At 36.4% G+C, this 20,544-nt stretch overlaps 2 protein-coding genes and 2 non-coding genes across 4 annotated transcripts; 2 read left to right on the top strand and 2 right to left on the bottom strand.

Annotated features, from left to right (window-relative positions):
- Positions 1-5,598: 5,598 nt before the first annotated feature.
- On the bottom strand, positions 5,599-5,680 carry trnal-uag (transfer RNA leucine (anticodon UAG)). The gene has a single exon. It is a non-coding gene; the product is annotated as a tRNA-Leu (tRNA).
- Positions 5,681-6,080: 400 nt separating this feature from the next.
- trnal-aag (transfer RNA leucine (anticodon AAG)) lies at positions 6,081-6,162 on the bottom strand. The gene has a single exon. It is a non-coding gene; the product is annotated as a tRNA-Leu (tRNA).
- A 1,888-nt stretch (positions 6,163-8,050) lies between these two features.
- On the top strand, positions 8,051-12,129 carry nr2e3 (nuclear receptor subfamily 2, group E, member 3). The gene is made up of 8 exons (XM_051099977.1): positions 8,051-8,416; positions 8,676-8,826; positions 9,053-9,156; positions 9,235-9,507; positions 10,676-10,857; positions 11,025-11,265; positions 11,364-11,469; positions 11,566-12,129. The coding sequence occupies exons 1-8, from the start codon at positions 8,326-8,328 to the stop codon at positions 11,696-11,698; spliced, it is 1,281 nt and encodes a 426-aa protein (XP_050955934.1). The 5' UTR covers positions 8,051-8,325; the 3' UTR covers positions 11,699-12,129.
- Positions 12,130-12,317: 188 nt separating this feature from the next.
- Positions 12,318-18,847, top strand: stoml1 (stomatin (EPB72)-like 1). The gene is made up of 7 exons (XM_051098981.1): positions 12,318-12,613; positions 14,023-14,129; positions 14,203-14,352; positions 14,439-14,642; positions 14,756-14,966; positions 16,007-16,195; positions 18,333-18,847. The coding sequence occupies exons 1-7, from the start codon at positions 12,436-12,438 to the stop codon at positions 18,530-18,532; spliced, it is 1,239 nt and encodes a 412-aa protein (XP_050954938.1). The 5' UTR covers positions 12,318-12,435; the 3' UTR covers positions 18,533-18,847.
- Positions 18,848-20,544: the final 1,697 nt, after the last annotated feature.

Below are 20,544 nucleotides of genomic sequence, written 5' to 3' on the forward strand. Positions count from 1 at the left end.
AGATTTTATTTACTTACTGTTTGTGTATTTTATTTAATTTTATTTTACACCCATTGTCCAAACCACTTGTGTAGGCTCTCACATATATATATATATATATATATATTTAGTTTGTTTGTTGAACAAATCAGTTTCCTTTTGTTGGGTTGAAAAGTTGTTTTGTCTTCCAAAGCACTTTTCCTATAGCAGAATTTATTTATTAATTTGTTTGCTTCTTTATTTGTTTTAGTTTACAAACAAAGTTAACAGATATATTTGTTTGTTTGTTTGTTTTAGTTTATGTTTGTTTTTTATTTTTGTTTACAAATCAGTTGTCTTTTGTTGGGTCACAAGTTTTTGTTTGTTTTGTTTTGTTTTTCAAATCACTTTTTCTATGTAGGGTAGCAGATTTTATTTATTTGTTTGTTTATTTGTTTTGGTTTACAAATCATTTGTCTTTTGTTGGGTTGCAAATTTGTTGGGGTTTTTTGTTTTGTTTTGTTTTTTTGTAGTTTTGTTTTCAAAACATTTTTTCTATGTAAGGTAGCAAATTTGGTTGTTTGGTTGTTTTAGTTTTATTTACTTTATTTTATTTTTTTATTTTTTATTTTTTTACAAATTAGTTGTCTTTTGCTGAGTTGCACGTTTGTTTGTTTTGTTTTGTTTTCCGAATCACTTTTCCTATGTAGGGTGGCAGATTTTGTTTATTTGTTTGTTCATTTATTTGTTTGTTTTAGTTTAGTTTACAAATCAGTTGTCTTTTGTAGGGTTGCAAATTTGTTTTTATTTTTTAGTTTTGGTTTAATTTTTTTTTTTTATTTTAATGTAAGGTAGCAGGTTTATTTATTTGCTTGTTTGGTTGTTTTATTTATTCATTTGTTTATTCATTTGTTTGCTTCTTTCTTTGTTTTAGTTTGCAAACAAAGCTGTTGTAAAATCAAGCTGTTGTAAACTCAAGTTGTTAGTCGCAAATTAGTTAGTGCAAACTACTGCAAATTTGTTTGTTTTATTTTCTTAGTTTTGTTTTCAAAACATTTTTTCTATGTAATGTAGCAGATTTATTTATTTGTTTGGTTGGTTGTTTTAATTTCATTTACTTTATTTTATTTATTTATTTATTTGGTTTAAAAATCAGTTGTCCTTGTTGGGTCACAAATTTGTTTTTGTTTTGTTTTCCAAATCACTTTTATTATGTTGGGTAGCATATTTTATTTATTTATTTGTTTGTTTGTTTGTTTTAGTTTACAAATCAGTCGTCTTTTGTTGAGTGCAAATTTGTTTGTTTGTTTAGTTTTTTGTTATGATTTAAAACATTTTTCTATGTAGGTTAGCCTGTTTGTTTGTTTGTTTGTTTTAGTTTACAAATAATTTGCCTTTTGTTGGTTCGCAAATTTGTTTGTTTTGTTTTTTGTTTTCCAAATCACTTTTCCTATGTAGAGTAGCAGATATTCTTTGTTTATTTGTTTGTTTCTTTGTTTTAGTTTGCAAATCAGTCTCTTTTGTAGGGTTGCACATTTATTTGTTTTGTTTTTTAGTTTTGTTTTCAAAACATTTTTTTCTATGTAAGGTAGACGATTTATTTATTTGGTTGGTTGTTTCATTTTCGTTTACTGTATTTTTTATTTTTGTTTACAAATCTGTTGTCTTTTGTTGGGTCACAAATTTGTTTGTTTGCTTTCTTTTGTTTCATTTTTTTTAATCACTTTTTTTGTTTTCTATGTAAGGTAGCAAATGTGGTTGTTTTAGTTTTGTTTACTTTATTTTTTATTTTTGTTTACAAATCAGTTGTCTTTTGCTGGGTCGCAAATTTATTTGTTTAGTTTTGTTTTCCGAATCAGTTTTTCTATGTAGGGTGGCCGATTTTGTTTATTTGTTTGTTTGTTTTTTTTAGTTTAGTTTACAAATCAGTTGCTTTTTGCTGAAGCAAATTTGTTTGTTTGCTTGTTTTTTTTTTTTCAGATAAATTTTCATATGGAGGGTGGCAGATTTTATTTATTTATTTATTAGTTTGTTTTAGTTTAGTTTAAAAATCATTTGTTTTTTGTAGGGTTGCAAATTAGTTTTTTTTTTAATTGTTTTTCTAAATCACCATTTTTTATTTATTTGTTTTTGTGTGTCTGTTTTGTATGTTTTCAAACCATTTTTTCTAAGTAGGGTATCAGATGTCTTTTGTTGGGCTGCAAATGTGTTTGTTTTGTTTCCTTTTCCTTTGTAGGGTAGTAGGTTTTTTATTTATTTATTTATTTGTTTGTTTGTTTGTTTTAATTTAGTTTACAAAGTTGTTTTTGAGGATTATTTTTGGCTTTGTTTTGTTTTCACTTAATCACTTTTCCTATATTTTATTTATTTATTTGTTTATTTGTTTTCTAAATAGCTTGTCCTAGGGTCTCCTATATTTATTTATTATTTTCCAAACTTTATTTTCTAAATTTTTGCTATTATATATGTTATTATCTGTCTGTTATTATCTGTTATTATATATTGTTTTACATTTTATGCTGTCAATGCTGTATTTTGAATACAGTCACTCTAACAAAAGCATTTCTGTTGTGACTACATTCATTACATTCAAAATACATTATATTCACTGCCTCAAGTGTTATATTGCCACTGAACACTGAACTGTTAATATTACCATCAGTAACGTAAATAAAGTCTCTTCTTTAAGAAATAAAAAGCTCTGAGAGGACCAAGTAAAAATTGTATTACAATCTATTGCATAGTCAAATATTCTTCATTCACATGCAAAACAGCACTGTCTAGTAAACGTGGGATTTGGCAACCCTGTCAATGCATCCAGCTGAAAGACAGTTCTACTTACTAAAATCAAAAACAACCCACACCTGCCAAACACACTTAACCACACACCTAATTCACACCAACACTCTTAAAAATAAAGGTGCTTTAAAAGGTTCTTCATAGCAATGCCATAGAAGAACCATTTTAGGTTCCACAAAGAACCATTCAGTCAAAGGTTCTTTAAAGACTTTCTTACCTTTTCATAATCTAAAGAACCTTCTTTCGCCACAAAGAACCTTTTGTGAAACAGAAAGGTTCTTCAGATGTTAAAGGTTCTTTATGGAACCATTTAATCAAAAAAAGTTTCTTCTATGACTTTGTGAAGCAACTTTATTTTTAAGAGTGAAATATGACAATATGTAAATTACAAATACACAGGTGTCCAAAAAAGCCTGGGATTCTTGTTCACACAGGTCTGATTTTTAAGATCTTTGTGTGGCAGAAATAAATTCAAGTCTCCAGTTCAGAGTTCAAATGGCTCCGTCTGCTCCTCAAGAAGACCCAAAACCTACTCGAGGGGCTATAATCTTTTTACACACTCGTTTAGGTCAACAGAGAAGGCTCTGTCAGGGGAACTAAGACACCAGTTTAATGCCAACCGAGCATTAAGGAGGATTCTTGGTTCACAGAGATCATCTCCTCATCAGACTACATGCTGTCTGCTGGTTATTCATCGTTTGAGTTTAGGCAAACCAATTAGAGAAGAGTTCGCATCAAGATAAGCCTTGTTTTGAGTTCAATCAAAACAAAGCTTTTGGCAATTAAAAGGTCACTTGATTATGGTTCATGAGCGATCAATGAAAGACCCTCCGCCGGTGGGGAGAAAGATAGGTTTAAGATGGCATGTGTTGCTGTCTGGCTTTTGTGTGTGACCTTGTACTACTTAAGACTTTAATAAGATAGATACACAAATCAAAAGAAAAAAGCAAATCACTGACTTCAGCCCTCTAATTACCAGTAAATCACACAGGGGTCACTAATTAGGTAGAGCTGGATCCAGAGAGCAGCCACCATATGGCACCGGTGCGAGTCATTGTCGGGCCCCGCGCGGCTCCCACAGCCTCACTAGCGGCTAATTGTTTTCTTTCCCTGCTCCCCCTCTTTTCGTCCGAGGTCTTTGTTATCTTGAGAGGACACGTTTTATGGTAGGCTAAGCCGATTAGCTGATTTGAAATGGGTGCTGGTGGACGCTCGTGGGGTACGGGAGTGGACGGGACTCCTGGTGAGGAAGGAGATGTGCATTTGTGCTCTGAAAGTCAGAGAGAGTTCACATTTGTTGATCTGAGCGTAGATGTTTGGTCTGCGGTGCATAAAAATACAATCTGGTGAATAATTTATATGCTGTAGTATGACTCATGAAGAGAAAACGGCAGATTTATGCATTGTGACATATGGCATATATATATATATATATATACATATAATGGATATAATATGTATATATCATATATATATATATAGATAGATAGATAGATAGATAGATATAGAAATAGTACAATGTTTATTTAGTTCATTTATTCAGTAATTCAACTGAAATTGTGAAACTCGTGTATTAAATAAATTCAGTGCACACAGACTGAAGTAGTTTAAGTCTTTGGTTCTTTTAATTGAGATGATTTTGGCTCACATTTAACAAAAACACACCAATTCACTATCTCAACAAATTAGAATATGGTGACATGCCAATCAACTCAAAACATCTGCAAAGGTTTCCTGAGCCTTCAAAATGGTCTCTCAGTTTGGTTCACTAGGCTACACAATCATGGGGAAGACTGCTGATCTGACAGTTGTCCAGAAGATAATCATTGACACCCTTCACAAGGAGGGTAAGCCACAAACATTCACTGCCAAAGAAGCTGGCTGTTCACAGAGTGCTGCATCCAAGCATGTTAACAGAAAGTTGAGTGGAAAAAAAAGTGTGGAAGAAAAAGATGCACAACGAACCGAGAGAACCGCAGCCTTGAGAGGCTTGTCAAGCAAAATCAATTCAAGAATTTGGGTGAACTTCACAAGGAATGGACTGAGGCTGGGGTCAAGGCATCAAGAGCCACTACACACAGACGTGTCAAGGAATTTGGCTACAGTTGTCATATTCCTCTTGTTAAGCCACTCCTGAACCACAGACAACGTCAGAAACGTCTTACCTGGGCTAAGGAGAAGACGAAATGGACTGTTGCCCAGTGGTCCAAAGTTCTCTTTTCAGATGAGAGCAAGTTTTGTATGTCATTTGGAAACCAAGGTCCTAGAGTCTGGAGGAAGGGTGAAGAAGCTCATAGCCCAAGTTGCTTGAAGTCCAAGTTTCCACAGTCTGTGATGATTTGGGGTGCAATGTCATCTGCTGCTTCCTGCTGCTTACCAGCTTTGTTAAGATGCTGATTTCATTTTCCAGCAGGATTTGGCACCTGCCCACACTGCCAAAAGCACCAAAAGTTGGTTAAATGACCATGGTGTTGGTGAGCCAAAATGTGAGCCAAAATCATCACAGTTAAAAGAACCAAAGACTTAAACTACTTCAGTCTGTGTGCACTGAATTTATTTAATACACAAGTTTCACAATTTGAGTTTTGAGAGAATTACTGAAATAAACGCTACCCTGGCAGGTGTGCCTTCGTGGGCCCTTTTCTGCCCTTTTCTGTGACTGTAAATGATTGTAAAATGACTACCCCAAAAGGATTCCTCTGTTAGGGTGGAGCAGAGGCTAGGACAGGCTTCCAGTACTGACTTTGCTAAAAATCAAAGTTTGGAGAAGCACGCAGCGTCACTTCTCCAGTCGCTTTGCTCAGGCATAGCAGCCTCAAGAGACCTTCCAAAAGACTGCTCTGGCAGCAGTGGGATTCAAACCCACGCTCCCGAAGAGACTGGAGCCTAAATCCAGCGCCTTAGACCACTCGGCCACACTACCCCGAAAGGGTTCCTCTATTAGGGTGGAGCAGAGGCTGGGACAGGCTTCCAGTACTGACTTTCCTAAAGAGCAAATAAAGCGAAAACAGCTGAGTTTGGATGAGCATGCAGCGTCACTTCTCCAGTCACTTTGCTCAGGCATAGCAGCCTCAAGAGCCTTCCAAAAGACTGCTCTGGCAGCAGTGGGATTCAAACTCACACGCCTGAAGAGACTGCAACTTAAATCCAGTGCCTTAGACCTTGGCCACACTACCCTAGCAAACATGCCTTCGTGGGCCCTTTTCTGCCCTCTCCCCCCCCAAAGACAGAGAGAACAGCAGCCACAGGCCTTCTTCGCAAAGCCCGCCGAGTGTGTCCAAGTTTTTTTGCTCAGGTACAAGAGCCTTCCAAAAATCCTGCCTTGGCAGCGGTGGGATTCGAACCCACGCCCCCGAAGAGACTGGAGCCTTAATCCAGCGCCTTAGACCGCTCGGCCACGCTACCCCATATGATAATATCTGTCTGCTGCTTTCCACTAACTTTCTTTGCCACAAGCTGATGCCTTGAAATTCGCCGCTGTAAGGGCCTCCTTCATAGAAGGGTACACAGTCCTACACCTTATGGTCCCCTGCCTGTGGATTGCAGGTCCATCTCTGATCAAGCACACCTGAAATTCTTCACAATACTGACTTTTCTGAGTAGCTGCAGTTTGTTTTTTACATTGTTTTTTTCTATATTTTAGCACAAAAATATAAAAAGTATTGTTATATATCTGTTAGTATTATAAAAGTATTATAAAATATTAAATTGTATAATGTATATAATGTATATATATTTTTTTATTTATAAAAATATATGAATACAAGTAATATAAAGCTTAGTAAAATGTATGTATATAACATATAATGCATATGTAAATGCATATATAATGTATATATAGTATAGTGTTTTAAAATACCACATTTATATCAACATTTCATATATAAGTGTATACAAAGTGTATACAAAGTAAAAGAAAAAATATACAAAGCACAATGAATGTAACATTATTAATTATAATACAATTATAATGTTTTATAATATTAGATTAATTTTAATTTAACATATAAAATATATAAATTTATTATTTAGGCACATTATTCAGGTTTATATAACAGTTGATATTACTTGAGTAGATCATAAGTAAACTGAAATTAAAAGGAAAATGATGCTGTACAGAAAAAGGTCAACAGTACACAAAAACTATAAATAAATCAAGAACAAAAGAAACACATTAACACAACAAATATGAAAAAGTTGACAAACATATACTATGTTACACTAATATTATTTTATCATGTTTATTTTTTTATAATTATAATTCACACCTTTATACCTTATGTTAACTGAGGAATTATCAAATGTAATATTTCTATGTTTTAAAAATATTTTGTTACACCAGGTCTATCTATCTATCTATCTATCTATCTATCTATCTAAACCTTTGAAACTTGAAAGTTTATTTCTAAACAAACCTTAGAAACTTTAAAAAGAAGAAGCAGTGACCAATAACAGCACCAAAAACATACTTCCCCTTACAAGTTCATATAAATTTTGACCTAAAACATTGATGTCGAACAAACATCATGACATCATAAACATGTTATTTGATTTTCAGTGTCTTTATAGGTAAACATGCCACAGTCAATCATTGCTGGACACATAACTGGACATCATTTTTTGAGTAACGACAAGATTTAAATCCAGCAGATTTGGCTAACTGGAGCCAGTAGAGATTAGCATTGCCTCATCGTTACTGGTGGACAGTTGAGGATTAAACAATGATGAAATACCATAAAACTATAGGAAAGAAAGCCCTAGCAGATGTTCAATTTAGCTTGCGTACTATACAAAATAAATATGATTAATTTTCATATTAAGAGACATAATTAGACACTAAAAATTGTAGATATAGATTGACGCAAGCATTCCTTCATATCTGGTGTTATGTGTGGTCAAAAGTAACTATGTGCTTATGGATCACTGATCAAAACAAAAACAAGTGTTGACCCATGAAATCAATATTGATTTCTAAAACTTAGAAACTACTTGTAGCCAAGTCAACAGATCAAAAAAGAAAAAGAAAGGGGGGAAAAAAAATAAATCGATGACAAGCCGCTGTCAATTTTGGAGTTGTGGAGTGATGGAGAGTTATGACTCAACCCCAATCCTTTTGTTTATTCGTTTCTCTCCACACTTGTCGTGGATGGAGCTAATACCGAGTGTGACTGATTGATCCACCCCTAGATGGACAGTAAAGATTAAGAGGATGACAAATAGGCACTTGCTTACACAGCGCTTGCTGCTAATCCCTTTGTCTTCCTTTAGGGAGCCCACAGTAGCCTCAGAGTCACTCATTGCCCAGCACCAGGAGGAGGTGACAGACCTCACTGCACTTTACAAAAGTAACAGGGAAGAAGTTCTAGAGGACAGAGACACCCAGAGTCAAGAGCGGACCATCAGGATAAAGACTAAAGGGCCTTGAAGAAACATCTAGCATTGGTGCAATTCTCAGAAGTGGACGGATCTCTTGGAAGACCCTCTAGGATTCAAATCAACCTACCTGAGACAGATATTGTCGCTCCAAAAGCCAGATTCTTCTAAGGGGACACTTATACATTACATCGAATGGAGGATCCAATGTCAGAAATGTCCATGTTACCATTTGCATCACCAACAGAGTCGTCCAGGAGCAACTCTACGGATGACAGCCAAGAGGGTGAGTAACTGCTTCTTCGATTTAGCATGTAGTGCAACAAGTAGTAGACTCCTGCACTCAAAGACCTTTTGAACTTTTGGTATTCAGTTTAAATATTGACAGAAAGTCCTAAAATGCAATATTCTTAAGCAAGGTTTACCTCGGCAAGTATGGCATGCCGAGTAAATGCTGTCTAGTGATTATCAACTCCTACCGACTGGATTGGCAATAAGCGATTGTGACCTGGAATAACTAAAAGTTGTTTCCTATGCTGTCCCAGGTAAAAGCCCCGCTCCTGGTAAGGTCCTGAACTCGGGACTTCTCTGCAAAGTGTGTTCTGACACCAGTAGTGGGAAACACTACGGGATATATGCTTGCAATGGTTGCAGTGGCTTTTTCAAGCGCAGTGTGAGGCGCAGACTCATCTACAGGTGAGAAAACACCTTGCATATTCTCTTTCGAAGCTAAACCTTTGTACCTTCTTTACCCCTAGTAGCTTAAAGGAACATATTTGTACTTAAGGTGTACATACTAGTAACTTTTAAAAAGGTGTAGCTTTTCCCCAGTGATAGTCTCTGTGCCTTTGTTCTGCAAGTGTTTAAAGTTGGGAGCAGAGAAGCTTTCTGGTCATAACCTTCCTGATATTGAAATTTACAGATGTCAAGCTGGTACAGGCATGTGTCCCGTGGATAAAGCCCATCGGAATCAGTGCCAGGCCTGTCGCTTAAAGAAATGCCTTCAAGCTGGCATGAACAAGGATGGTGAGTCAGCTCGTTAGATGCAACCTCTTCTTCTTCATTGTCTTCAATTGCTAAATCTTTCCGTCCATCTCCTCTCAGCTGTTCAGAATGAGCGTCAGCCCCGCAGCACCGCTCAAGTCAGGTTAGACGCACTGGATGTGGACAAGGACAAGGAGCACCTCGCCACCACTCTGGAACCCACCTCCTCGTCCACCTGCTCTGTGATCAACCGCCCACTGCTGGGCTCCTCCATCAGCTCCAGCATCAGCTCCACAGATACTAGTCAACGCTCCAACAGCCCCAAGAACGGACATCGCTTCATGGCCAGCCTGATGACGGCCGAGACCTGCGCCAAGCTGGAACCAGAGGACGGTAAGGAATGAGACCACCTTGATTAACCTAAAAAAGTTTTAAAATCCTGGAGATACAATGGCAGCAAGGTACATCAAATGTTCGCCTAAAACGTACTTTAAACTGAATTTAGTATAGATCTTTTTATGATGTTATGGAGCCTTGGAAGGCAACCTCAAACCTCGTCGCACTCTCAGAAATAAAATGTGCAGAAATTGTACTTTTAGTGGTACAACAGCCTGTCACTTAGGCAGTACCTTTTCGAAAGGTACACATTTGTACCTTATTTATCCCTAAAAGATGCATATTAATACTTAAATTGTAAGTATTTAAAAGGTGCAATTTAGTACCTTTTGAAAGCGTACTGTCCTAGTGACAACTTTGTACCTTACTTGCCCCCCGAAGTTGTAGTACCTTAAGAGTACATATCATTGCTCTAAAGCAGGGGTGCCCAAACTCAGTCCTGGAGGGCCGGTGTCCTGCAGAGTTTAGCTCCAACCCCAAATACACACACCTGAACCAGCTAATCAAGCTCTAACTAGGCATACTAGAAACTTCCCGGCAAGTGTGTTGAGGCAAGTTGGAGTTCAACTCTACAGGACACCGGCGCTCCAGGACCGAGTGTCTATCTAAAGTATTGTGTACCTTATACACAGAATATTACTGTACCTTTAGGAGTACAACAACTTTCACGGCAAGTAGTCTTAAAGGAAATCTTTGTACATTACCCCTAAAGGGTCACTGTCAGAAAAAAGGGACGGTACCTTTTTCAAAGGTACTAGTATGTACACTTCAGGTACAAATATGTACCTTTAAGGTACTAAAATGCACCTTATATGGGCAAAGAAGGTACAAATGTGTTTTAAAACGGTACCATCTCAGTTACACCTTTCGTACCTTTTTTTCTGAGAGTGACCCTTAAAGGGTACTTGCCTAGTGAAAGTTGATTTACTTCTAAAAGTACAGTTCTATTCTAAGAATGTATGAAGTACCTTTCTACACAGAATGCTACCTGATAAGTCATTGACTGACTAGATAGCGACGCTGTAGTGCCTTAGGTTTTGTACAGAATCCATGGCTACTACCGTAGCATAAACGAGCAGCAGGGAAGTTTATGCTGGTCTTTTCAACAGGCTAATAACTCGTTATCCATATTTTATCAGTTCAATATTTGTAACTGTGTTTACAGTGGATGAAAACATTGATGTGACCAGTAATGAACCTGAAAGGAGTTCTCCGGAGTACGGCAGTGCTCTCTACCCCTCACGTGGACCAGAGAGTGTATATGAAACCTCAGCCCGCCTACTCTTCATGTCTGTTAAATGGGCCAAGAACCTGCCGGTGTTTTCCCACCTACCATTCAGAGACCAGGTGAGAGTATTTTTTGATTTCAAGCCAAAGAAACCATAGTTATGTTGTTGTCTTAGATATACTGTACTGTATAATCGATAGGTACAATAATCGCCACTCAAAATAGCAAATATTCCTGATTAATCTACCTAGCTTCAACTTACTGATCCAACTCTTTGTGAATTTAGGTGATTCTACTTGAGGAAGCATGGAGCGAGCTGTTTCTTCTCTGTGCAATTCAGTGGTCGCTACCTCTGGACAACTGCCCTCTGCTGTCCCTGCCGGACCTCTCACCCCCAGGACAGGGCAAGGGAAACCCTTTTGCCTCGGACGTGAGGGTCCTGCAAGAAACGTTTAGTCGCTTCAAGCCCCTGCAAGTGGATCCAACTGAGTTTGCATGCTTGAAAGCCATTGTTTTGTTTAAACCAGGTAGGTGTTTGCCTCTTCTTGCCACAAGGGGGCATAAATAATACATTGCATGAACTGAATTGGTGTTCGGGGTGAGTAATCTTTGCATTCTGTTATAGAAACACGAGGACTTAAAGATCCAGAACAGGTGGAGAACCTCCAAGATCAGTCCCAAGTGCTGCTAGCTCAACATATGCACACTCTTTACCCCAGTCAAGTCGCCAGGTGAGTAAATATACAAGTGTGCATTGGCATAAAACAGTATTTCTGAAAGAGAGGACATGACTAATGCATATTATTCTTATGAATGTCTTTCCTCAGGTTTGGCAGACTATTGCTTCTCCTTCCATCCCTTCACTTTGTGAGCTCAGAAAGAATTGAGCAACTTTTCTTCCAGAGAACCATCGGGAACACACCCATGGAGAAACTCCTGTGTGACATGTTCAAAAACTGAGGGGATTTTCTGAAAGACTGTTTTTAGAGGAGTGAAATCCTCTAGATTTTAGGTGCTTTGCTTCACTGCCACGCTAGTTACGATGCCAATGAATCTGCCTAAAAGCGCAAATGTATGTAAGCCACATTATTCTTTTGCATAGGTTGCTTATTTTGTCTCATTATGTTATTTTTTATGTCTCTTCATTTGTGTTACTGTAGTTTTTATACCTATGATATTGCTATGCATCTCCATTATGTGGAATCTCAGATATTTGGCACAGCCTGTTTATGTATATCATGTTGAGAATGCAAAATGCCTATCAATGGCATTATAATGCAAGATTATTTAGAATATGTTTAAGTATCAGTTTGAAATTAAAGAAATTGTAAACAAATACCCCTTTTGAAGGGGCCACTTTTGTAAAAGTTGAAAGATATGCCTCATATTTGTAGGACGTATGAATAAAATATATTATGAATCATTCTGAATTTTATTTTATTTGCAGAAACAATCATTTTAATAATAATAATGATAATATTACCTTTCCAAATGTGATGTACCGTATGTCACTTCCGTTACTCTAGAGGGCGCCGTTGCATTGGTCCTCAGCACATGACGTCACACTATACGTCGCAAAACGCGGAAGTTCTTCTTGTTTTGACTGTCTCGCCATGGATTGAGCTCAAAAATTGCTTTTTGCACTATAATATACGGTTATAGTCATCAAGAGGGAGCGCGATCTTTTCTGAAACAGCATGACAATGTTCGGGAAGTCTTCGGGTTATGAGTATCAGAGTCTGTCGCAGAGAGATTCAGTGTATAATGACACTCCTGGACTGTTTTCATCTCATGCTGCATTCACTCACAATAATTATGACCAGAGAGGACATTCGTTTGATTATGTGCCTAAAGTCTCTCAGAACGACTTCACAGGTATTCACTTCACGGTGACACACATTACGGTGCACATATTAAATATGTAAATATGATTATAGTTTAGTACAGTATGTGTGTGTGTGTGTGTGTGTGTGTGTGTGTGTGTGTGTGTGTTTGTGTTTATCAATATTATATAAAATATTATTATTATAGTATTAAGTATTAATATCAAGTATTATATATATATTATATATTATATATATATATATATATATATTATTCAGTAAATACACTACCAGTCAAAAGTTTTTGAACACTAAGATTTCTTACGTTTTTTTTTTTTTTTAAGTCTCTTCTGCTCACCAAGCCTACATTTATTTGATCCAAAAAATGTGAAATATTTTTATTATTTAAAATAACTGTTGTCTATTTCAGTATATTTTAATATGTAATTTATTTGTGATTTCAAAGCTGAATTTTTAGCATCATTACTCCAGTCACATGATCCTTCAGAAATCATTCTAATATTCTGATTTGCTGCTCAAAAACATTTATTATAATTATTATTATTTTGAAAACAGCTGAGTAGATTTTTTTTTCAGGTCTCTTTAATGAATAGAAAGTTCAGAGAAACAGCATTGATCTGAAATATAAATCTTTTGTAATATTATAAATTTCTTTATCATCACTTTTGATTAAAAGTGATTTCTATAATACTAATACTCCAAGCTTTTGAATGGTATTGTGTATAATGTTACAAAAGCTTTTTATTTCAGATAAATGCTGATATTTGGGTCTTTCTATTCATCAAAGAATTCTGAAAAAAATTTACTCAACTGTTTTAAATATTGATAAAAATAATAAATGATTATTGAACAGCAAATCAACATATTAGAATGATTTCTAAAGGATTATGTGACACTGAAGACTGGAGTAATGATGCTGAAAATTTAGCTTCGTTCACAGGAATAAATTACATTTTAAAATATATTTAAATAGAAAACAGTTCATTTAAATAGTAGAACTATTTCAAAATTGTACTGTTTTTGCTGTACTTTGGATCAAATAAATGCAGGCTTAGTGAAAAAAAAAAACATTAAGGCGCGGTTTCGCAGACAGGGCTTAGCCTAAATCAGGATTAGGTCATAGTTAAATTAGGACATTTAAGTCATTTTTATAAATGTGTCTTAGGAAAAACATTGCTGGTGTGAATCTTAAGACAAAACAAAGGCACTGATGTATTTTAAGATCAGTTAGTGCAAGTTTCTTTTAGTTGAAACATTTCAGACTTACATTTTGGTCTAGGACTAGGCTTAAGCCTTGTCTGTGAAACCGGGGGTAAAAGTCTTACTGTTCACAAACTTAAGTGGTAGTGTATATATATATATATAAATACTGTACGTTTTATATATGATACTTTATATATCACATGATGCTTTTTAATAATTATACTGTTTTCGTGTCAGATAAATCTCAAGGATTGTTGTCCTGGATTTGCAACTTGATCGTAACGTTCCTGGTTTTCCTAGTTACCTTCATAACTTTTCCCATATCTGGATGGTTTGTTCTAAAGGTCAGTTCGAAGCAAATTTTTATTAGAGTTTCGCCTTTTTAAGTGCTTATTAAATTTACAGTATCTTTTTCAGGTTGTACCAAACTATGAGAGGATCGTTGTTTTTCGTCTGGGCCGGATCCGTCCTCCTAAAGGTCCTGGAGTGGTTCTGGTTCTGCCCTTGATTGATCAGTGGCAGAAAGTTGACCTGCGGACCAGAGCCTTCAGCGTCCCACCATGCAAGGTACAACAAGTTAACGTTTTAACTCTTTAACTCATCTTTCTGCATACCAAGTATTTTGCCGTTCCCACAACTTTCCCTTACAAAAGGTCACCACAAAAGACGGTGGTCTGGTGTCGGTTGGAGCGGATATCCAGTTCCGGATCTGGAGTCCGGTGATGTCCGTGGTGGCGGTGCAGGATCTGAACGCCTCCACCCGTCTCACCTCGCAGAACGCCATGATGCAGGCCCTGAGCAAAAAGACCTTGAGAGAGATACAGACCGAGAGGATCAAACTAGGAGAACATCTCGGGGTGAGAAACAAATTCTAAATTTTATGCTTTTTTAATTCTTTGAGTGTGAGTAATTATCTGCACATTTTAATGTGAACCGTCCCTTCAAGCTTTGAAGTGCTTGTGTGCTGCAGATGGACATGAATGAGATGACAAAGCCGTGGGGTCTGGAGGTGGACCGTGTGGAGCTGATTTTGGAGGGGGTGCTCCGGGAACCAGACGGGGGTCACTCGGGGCCTGTCATTATGCCCCCATCTGTCCCTGGGCTGGAAGGACTCACTGGACCCATACAGCAGCTTGCGATGCACTTCCTGAGCCAGGCGGCTGCGCCTCAATCTACTCAAGGTGATTTTAGACGCCTCCATACTTTCTAGAACATAAAAACAATTCCTAAAAGATATGAAGCACTCCAAAACGTTCAAAAGGGGCGGGCCACTTTTAGTAAAATTGCTATAAGTCCTGAACAGAATGAGATATCCTCACCAAACGCTTGGCCACTTGGTGGCGTACTAAGAGGGGAAAAACATAAAAATGGCTATACCTACGCAACCATTTATCTTATCAACTTGAAAATCGCTGTGCATGGTCTTGGTCCAAAGTGCCACAACTGTCTATAAGCACTTTAGCGTATCTCAAAATAACATGGTTGCCATTGACCAATTAATTTTGAGCACCCCTTAGACAAGGTTAACGGAGGATGATTGGAATGTAACTCGGTGGGCCTATTTGACTCACGGCCCCAAAGGTCTGTGAGAAGTTTGAAAGAAATCAGCCACTGGGGGCAATTTTGCGGTTTTCAAGGGTGTAAATGATTGTGCATTGCACAGTTTTTCACACATACACGTGATATCCGTATCACATGACAGAACTCCTAATTCTAGACAACTTTGCCTCCAGAACCACTGCTGTCAATCAAATTGTTTGTTAAATGGTTGAGAAGATTTAAAAAACCTACTTTTGTGAACTGTTCCTAAGTTTTTCCCTCAATTTGGAAAAAATCCACTGGTTTCTCTAGGTCAGTAATTTTCAAAAAACTGTTGAAGTTTACCCTTTGGGAAGCTATAACAAGGTCGTTCAGAAAAGCCTGTCCGAATTTACCTAAAACCCTATAAAGTCTAAAGGAAAACTTCACGAAATCTGGTGAGCACATGCGACAGGTGATTCTAAATGGGCATGCAAAGTTTTAAGGAGATCGGACCACAGCTGGTGCTATAACAGTCATAAATGTTACAAAACATAATATTTCTATGGTACATTATATGTATTTGCAAAAAAAGGCTTGCTACATAATGCCTTTTTTCATATGTGCTTAAATACCTAAAAGTGCTTGAACCCTGGTGATCGAAGCCAGCATAATAAACAATCTCGTTTTGTGGTTTCTCTAGATTCAGTGAGTTTCACAGATGAGCTGTATTCAACTCCAGCTGTGAGTGTTAGTTCAGTTGATGGACTGATGGCTGCGGTTCAGTCAGTGCTGTCAGAGCAGCTGGTTCAACAGGTACAAGCCTGTTACTGCTTTCAGATCACCACTGACTCTGGACAGACCAGCAGCTACTATGTGGACCTGAGACAAGGTAAGACTGAGAGAACAAAAACACTGTTAACCAATGCCATTTCACTGACCACAGCAGCTCTGCTGCAGCTGAGTTATTATTGTAGTTATACTAAAGCTACAACCATAAAAATAAAATAAACCGTAACTATAACAAAATGCAGTATACAAAACATTTCAGGGCAACATTTCTCATTTTCATTTAGTTTAACTTGTACTAAATGTACTAAAATAACTACGACTGAATGAATGAATAAAAGTTATATAGACATATAAAAAATAAACAAAAATATAATATATATAAATATAGCTAAAATTAATTAACTATAATACTATTGCATTAGTGCCACCCACTTTTTCAGTGGTACTGGTTCCGGAAGTATGTTTTGCTTTCATTTTTCCTATAGGGATTTTTAAAAAGTCTTTGTTAAAGTGCTGTTAGCCATGAACCAAACCATTCAGCTACGAGGAGGATCACAACTATACAAGCCTTGATTTGAAGCAAAAAAAAAGAAAAAGGTACAAGAATATGTGCTACAATCCCATGAAGCATTGCAAATGACAATCAAATTAAAAACAATGGAGAAATATAAAACTTTCCATTTTAAAGTTGTTGATCGAATATAGTTTATATATAAAATATGCATTTATGTGTAAATATTTAAGTGTTTTGAGAGCTTGATTGCATAATTTGTGGTCTTTTATGGGAATGGGTGGAGTTCAGTGTTCCTTTGGTGCAATTTGCTCACTGCAGCTTTCTGTTTGGTAGAATTTTCTGTATAGCATCATGGGTAATGTAGTTTTTTTCACCAGGGTTTCTACTGTTAAACATGATTATTTAAAACTTAAGTTGAAATAATGCAAACTGATTACTTCAACAAAAGCCTATACCATCATCAGCATACACCATTTTTACTTCCCAAACCAACTGTTGTGCTGTATTCTGAACCTATATAAGAACAATATCACAGAAGAACAGTGGCTTAGTGATGGTGCTCATTTGGGTGATTTGGGTTCGAGTCAGGCTTGCAACCTCACTGAAACCCTTTCCACTGTAATATCCTGATGTTTCTGTACTATTAGTAATTAAAAGTGATTAAAAAAAGCCACAAATAAGTCAGAGACAATTAATGAATAAAATAATAATGGGTAAGTAATGGGTGAGATTAAAGGGATAGATTTATTCACCCTCAAGCTGTCCTAGGCGTATATGACTTTCATCTTTCAGATGAATTCAGTTGGAGTTATATTAAATGTCCTGGCTCTTCCAAGCTTTATAATAGCAGTGAATGGGTGTTGAGATTTTGAAGTCCATTCATCATGAAAAGTGCTCCACACAGCTCCGGGGGTTAATAAAGTCTTTCTGAAGTGAATCGATGCATTTGTGTAAGGAAAAATATCCATATTTATAACTAACCGTCGTAAAACCAGTCTCCTCTTGGCTTATATTGAACATTTTTCTTTACAAATCCTTGTTTGTACTTCTAATTCATGGCCAGTGTTTTGCCTATGTCATTTGCTGGAACGCCACTCTCTCATTAACATGCGTACGACAGTTAGTGGAAGCTAGAGATTGCGGTTTTAAAAGTTTTAAATATGAATATTTTCCTTACACAAACACATTGATTCACTTCAGGAGGTCTTTATTAACCCCCCGGAGCTGTGTGGAGCACTTTTTATGATGGATGGGTGCACTTTATTGGACTTCAAAATCTCAACACCCATTTACTGCCATTATAAAGCTTGAAAGAACCAGGACATTTTTTAATATTACTCCTAATGTATTCATCTGAAAGAAGAAAGTCATATACACATAGAATGGCTTGAGGATGAGTAAATCATGGGGTAATTTTCATTTTTGGGTGAACTGTCTCTTTAATGAATGCAGAACATCTGATTGTCTACAAAAAAGGCGACAACAAATGGATTTTTACAGAGCTTTAATCTACAGTGAAAAAAAAGTCCCAACACGGCATAAAAATAAAGACTAACATAATCCATAATCCCTCATACCCTACTAATCATAAATGATTGCATGCCAAGAGAATGAGTGCAAACAAATTAAGATTTTGGTTGGTTTGCCCATTTGGAGATAGTTTTGTGCACTGGAGTGAAATCCTCTGAATGCTGTCTCAGCATTGCTCTGTGTTTGTGTTGAGGTGCTGGAGCGTGTGGTGCGGGCGTCCCGCCGCGAGAGCCGGATGTTTCTCTGTGCATGAGCGAGCAGGATCTCTTGGCCATGTTTGAGGGCGGCCTGCGACCATTTGTGGCCTACAGCAGCGGCAGACTGAGAGTTCAGGGAGATCTGAACACAGCCATGAAGCTAGAAACACTCATCAAACTCCTCAAGACCACATGATGTCATTTATAATGTTACAGTTTGCTGTGGTTTTGTTTTAATTTAATCAAAGGCCTTTTGTAAAGTATTTGAGGTTCACACTGTAAATGTGTAAAAACTTGAATTATATTTTTGATTATTTGTGAATGCATAGAATTTCATTTCCTGCTGTGTCAGTGTTGTTTGTTTATAATAGTGTGGAGTGTCACGTGACCCAAGCCTTTCAATTTCTTCATGTACACAATAGATTGTTTATTCAAAATCTGTTTATGACTGACTTGTCTTGACATTACAGAAATATATTGTCTATTAAACGTATATTTTATTAAAGTCCAATGAGGCTTGCATTACTGCACACACACACTTAGAAACATCCTTGAGAGGTTTGTGTTCGTGGGCTGATTCGTTGTCTTGTTCAAGGTTGACTGTCTCTGGACCTTTGACCCGCTCAAATTTGTTGCCCTTGGACGACTGTTTGTACAGAAAACAACACAAGGTTATTTTACTTAAGCGTCTACATGTATAGTACTCTTACGCAATCATATATATATATGATTTTCATGTTTTATAGAAATCTCTTATGCTCACCAAGACTGTTTAAAAATACAGTAAAACAGGAATATTGTGAAATATTATTACTATTTAAAATAACTGTTTCCTATTAGAACGTATTTTAAAATGTAATTAAGTTGGCTTCAGCTAGAAAGCTAATTGCTAATCATGCTAACAACTGTTAGTAACTTTGATAATTATAGTAAAACATGTTAATAACATGCTAATTAAGTTAGAAACATGCTAGCAACATGCTAATAACATGGTAATTATGTTAGAAACATGCTAATAACATTTTAGTTACTTGTTAATCATGCTAGCAACATGCTAGTAACTTTCTAATCATACTAGCAGTATGCTGGTAACTTGGTAACCATGCTAACAACATGCTAGTAGAAACATGATAGGAACATGCTAATCATGTTAGAAACATTCTAGTAACTTGCTAATCATATTAATAACATGTTAATCATGCTAGTAATTTGCTAGCAACTTTCTAATGATGCAAGCTACATGCTAATCATGCTAACAAAATGTTAGCAACAAGCTAGTAATATACTGATCATGTTGGAAACATTCTAGTAACATGTTAATCATGTTAGAAACATGCTAATAACATGCTAGTTACTTGCTAATCATGCTAGCAACATGCTAGTAACTTGCTAATCATGCTGACAACATGCTAGTAACATGCTAACCATGGTAGAAACATAGGTATGTTTTGATGCTGGTTTAAGCTGGTCCTTTGCTGGTTCTTGACCAGCAACATGACCAGCTAAGACCAGCATAAACCAGCAAACGACCAGAAACATGCTAATAACATCTTAGTTACTTGTTAATCATGCTAGCAACATGCTAGTAACTTTCTAATCATACTAGCAGCATGCTGGTAACTTACTAACCATGCTAACAACATGCTAATAACATGCTAATCAAGTTAGAAACATTCTAGTAACTTGCTAATCATATTAATAACATGCTAATCATGCTAGTAACTTGCTAGTAACTTTCTAATGATGCAAGCAACATGCTAATCATGCTAACAAAGTGTTAGCAACAAGCTAGTAACATGCTGATCATGTTAGAAACATGTTAATAACATTCTAGTTACTTGCTAATCATGGTAGAAAAATGATAACAACGTGCTAATCATGCTAACAACATTGTAATCACCCTTTAAAAAGCAAGCAACAAGCTAATCGTGCTAAAACATGCTAACAACATTCAAAACAGCTTCAAACTTTCAGACTAGGCTTTTTCTAGCTGATTCTTGCAATGCTGAATTTTCAGCTTCATTACTCCAGTCTTTAGTGTCACATGATCCTTCAGAAATTATACTCCATTATCAATTTTTATTGGTTCTTTTTTATTTATATTTTTATGGAACATATGATACTTTTTCTTCAGGATTATTTGTTGAATAGAAAGTTCAAAAGAACAGCATTTATTTGAAACAAAATGTTTCATAACATTATAAATAT

This window comes from Labeo rohita, chromosome 25 (assembly GCF_022985175.1).
Source record: "Labeo rohita strain BAU-BD-2019 chromosome 25, IGBB_LRoh.1.0, whole genome shotgun sequence".
NCBI classification, from domain to species: Eukaryota; Metazoa; Chordata; class Actinopteri; order Cypriniformes; family Cyprinidae; genus Labeo; species Labeo rohita.

What these genes read in the sequence shown, in the direction of transcription:
- nr2e3 (XM_051099977.1), top strand. Translation starts at nt 8,326, where the DNA reads ATGGAGGATCCAATGTCAGAAATGTCCATGTTACCATTTGCATCACCA. An exon ending in TACGGATGACAGCCAAGAGG is followed by an intron (nt 8,417 to 8,675) that starts GTGAGTAACTGC and finishes ATGCTGTCCCAG; the next exon opens with GTAAAAGCCCCGCTCCTGGT. An exon ending in AGGCGCAGACTCATCTACAG is followed by an intron (nt 8,827 to 9,052) that starts GTGAGAAAACAC and finishes TGAAATTTACAG; the next exon opens with ATGTCAAGCTGGTACAGGCA.
- stoml1 (XM_051098981.1), top strand. Translation starts at nt 12,436, where the DNA reads ATGACAATGTTCGGGAAGTCTTCGGGTTATGAGTATCAGAGTCTGTCG. An exon ending in CTGGATGGTTTGTTCTAAAG is followed by an intron (nt 14,130 to 14,202) that starts GTCAGTTCGAAG and finishes TATCTTTTTCAG; the next exon opens with GTTGTACCAAACTATGAGAG. An exon ending in AACTAGGAGAACATCTCGGG is followed by an intron (nt 14,643 to 14,755) that starts GTGAGAAACAAA and finishes TGTGTGCTGCAG; the next exon opens with ATGGACATGAATGAGATGAC.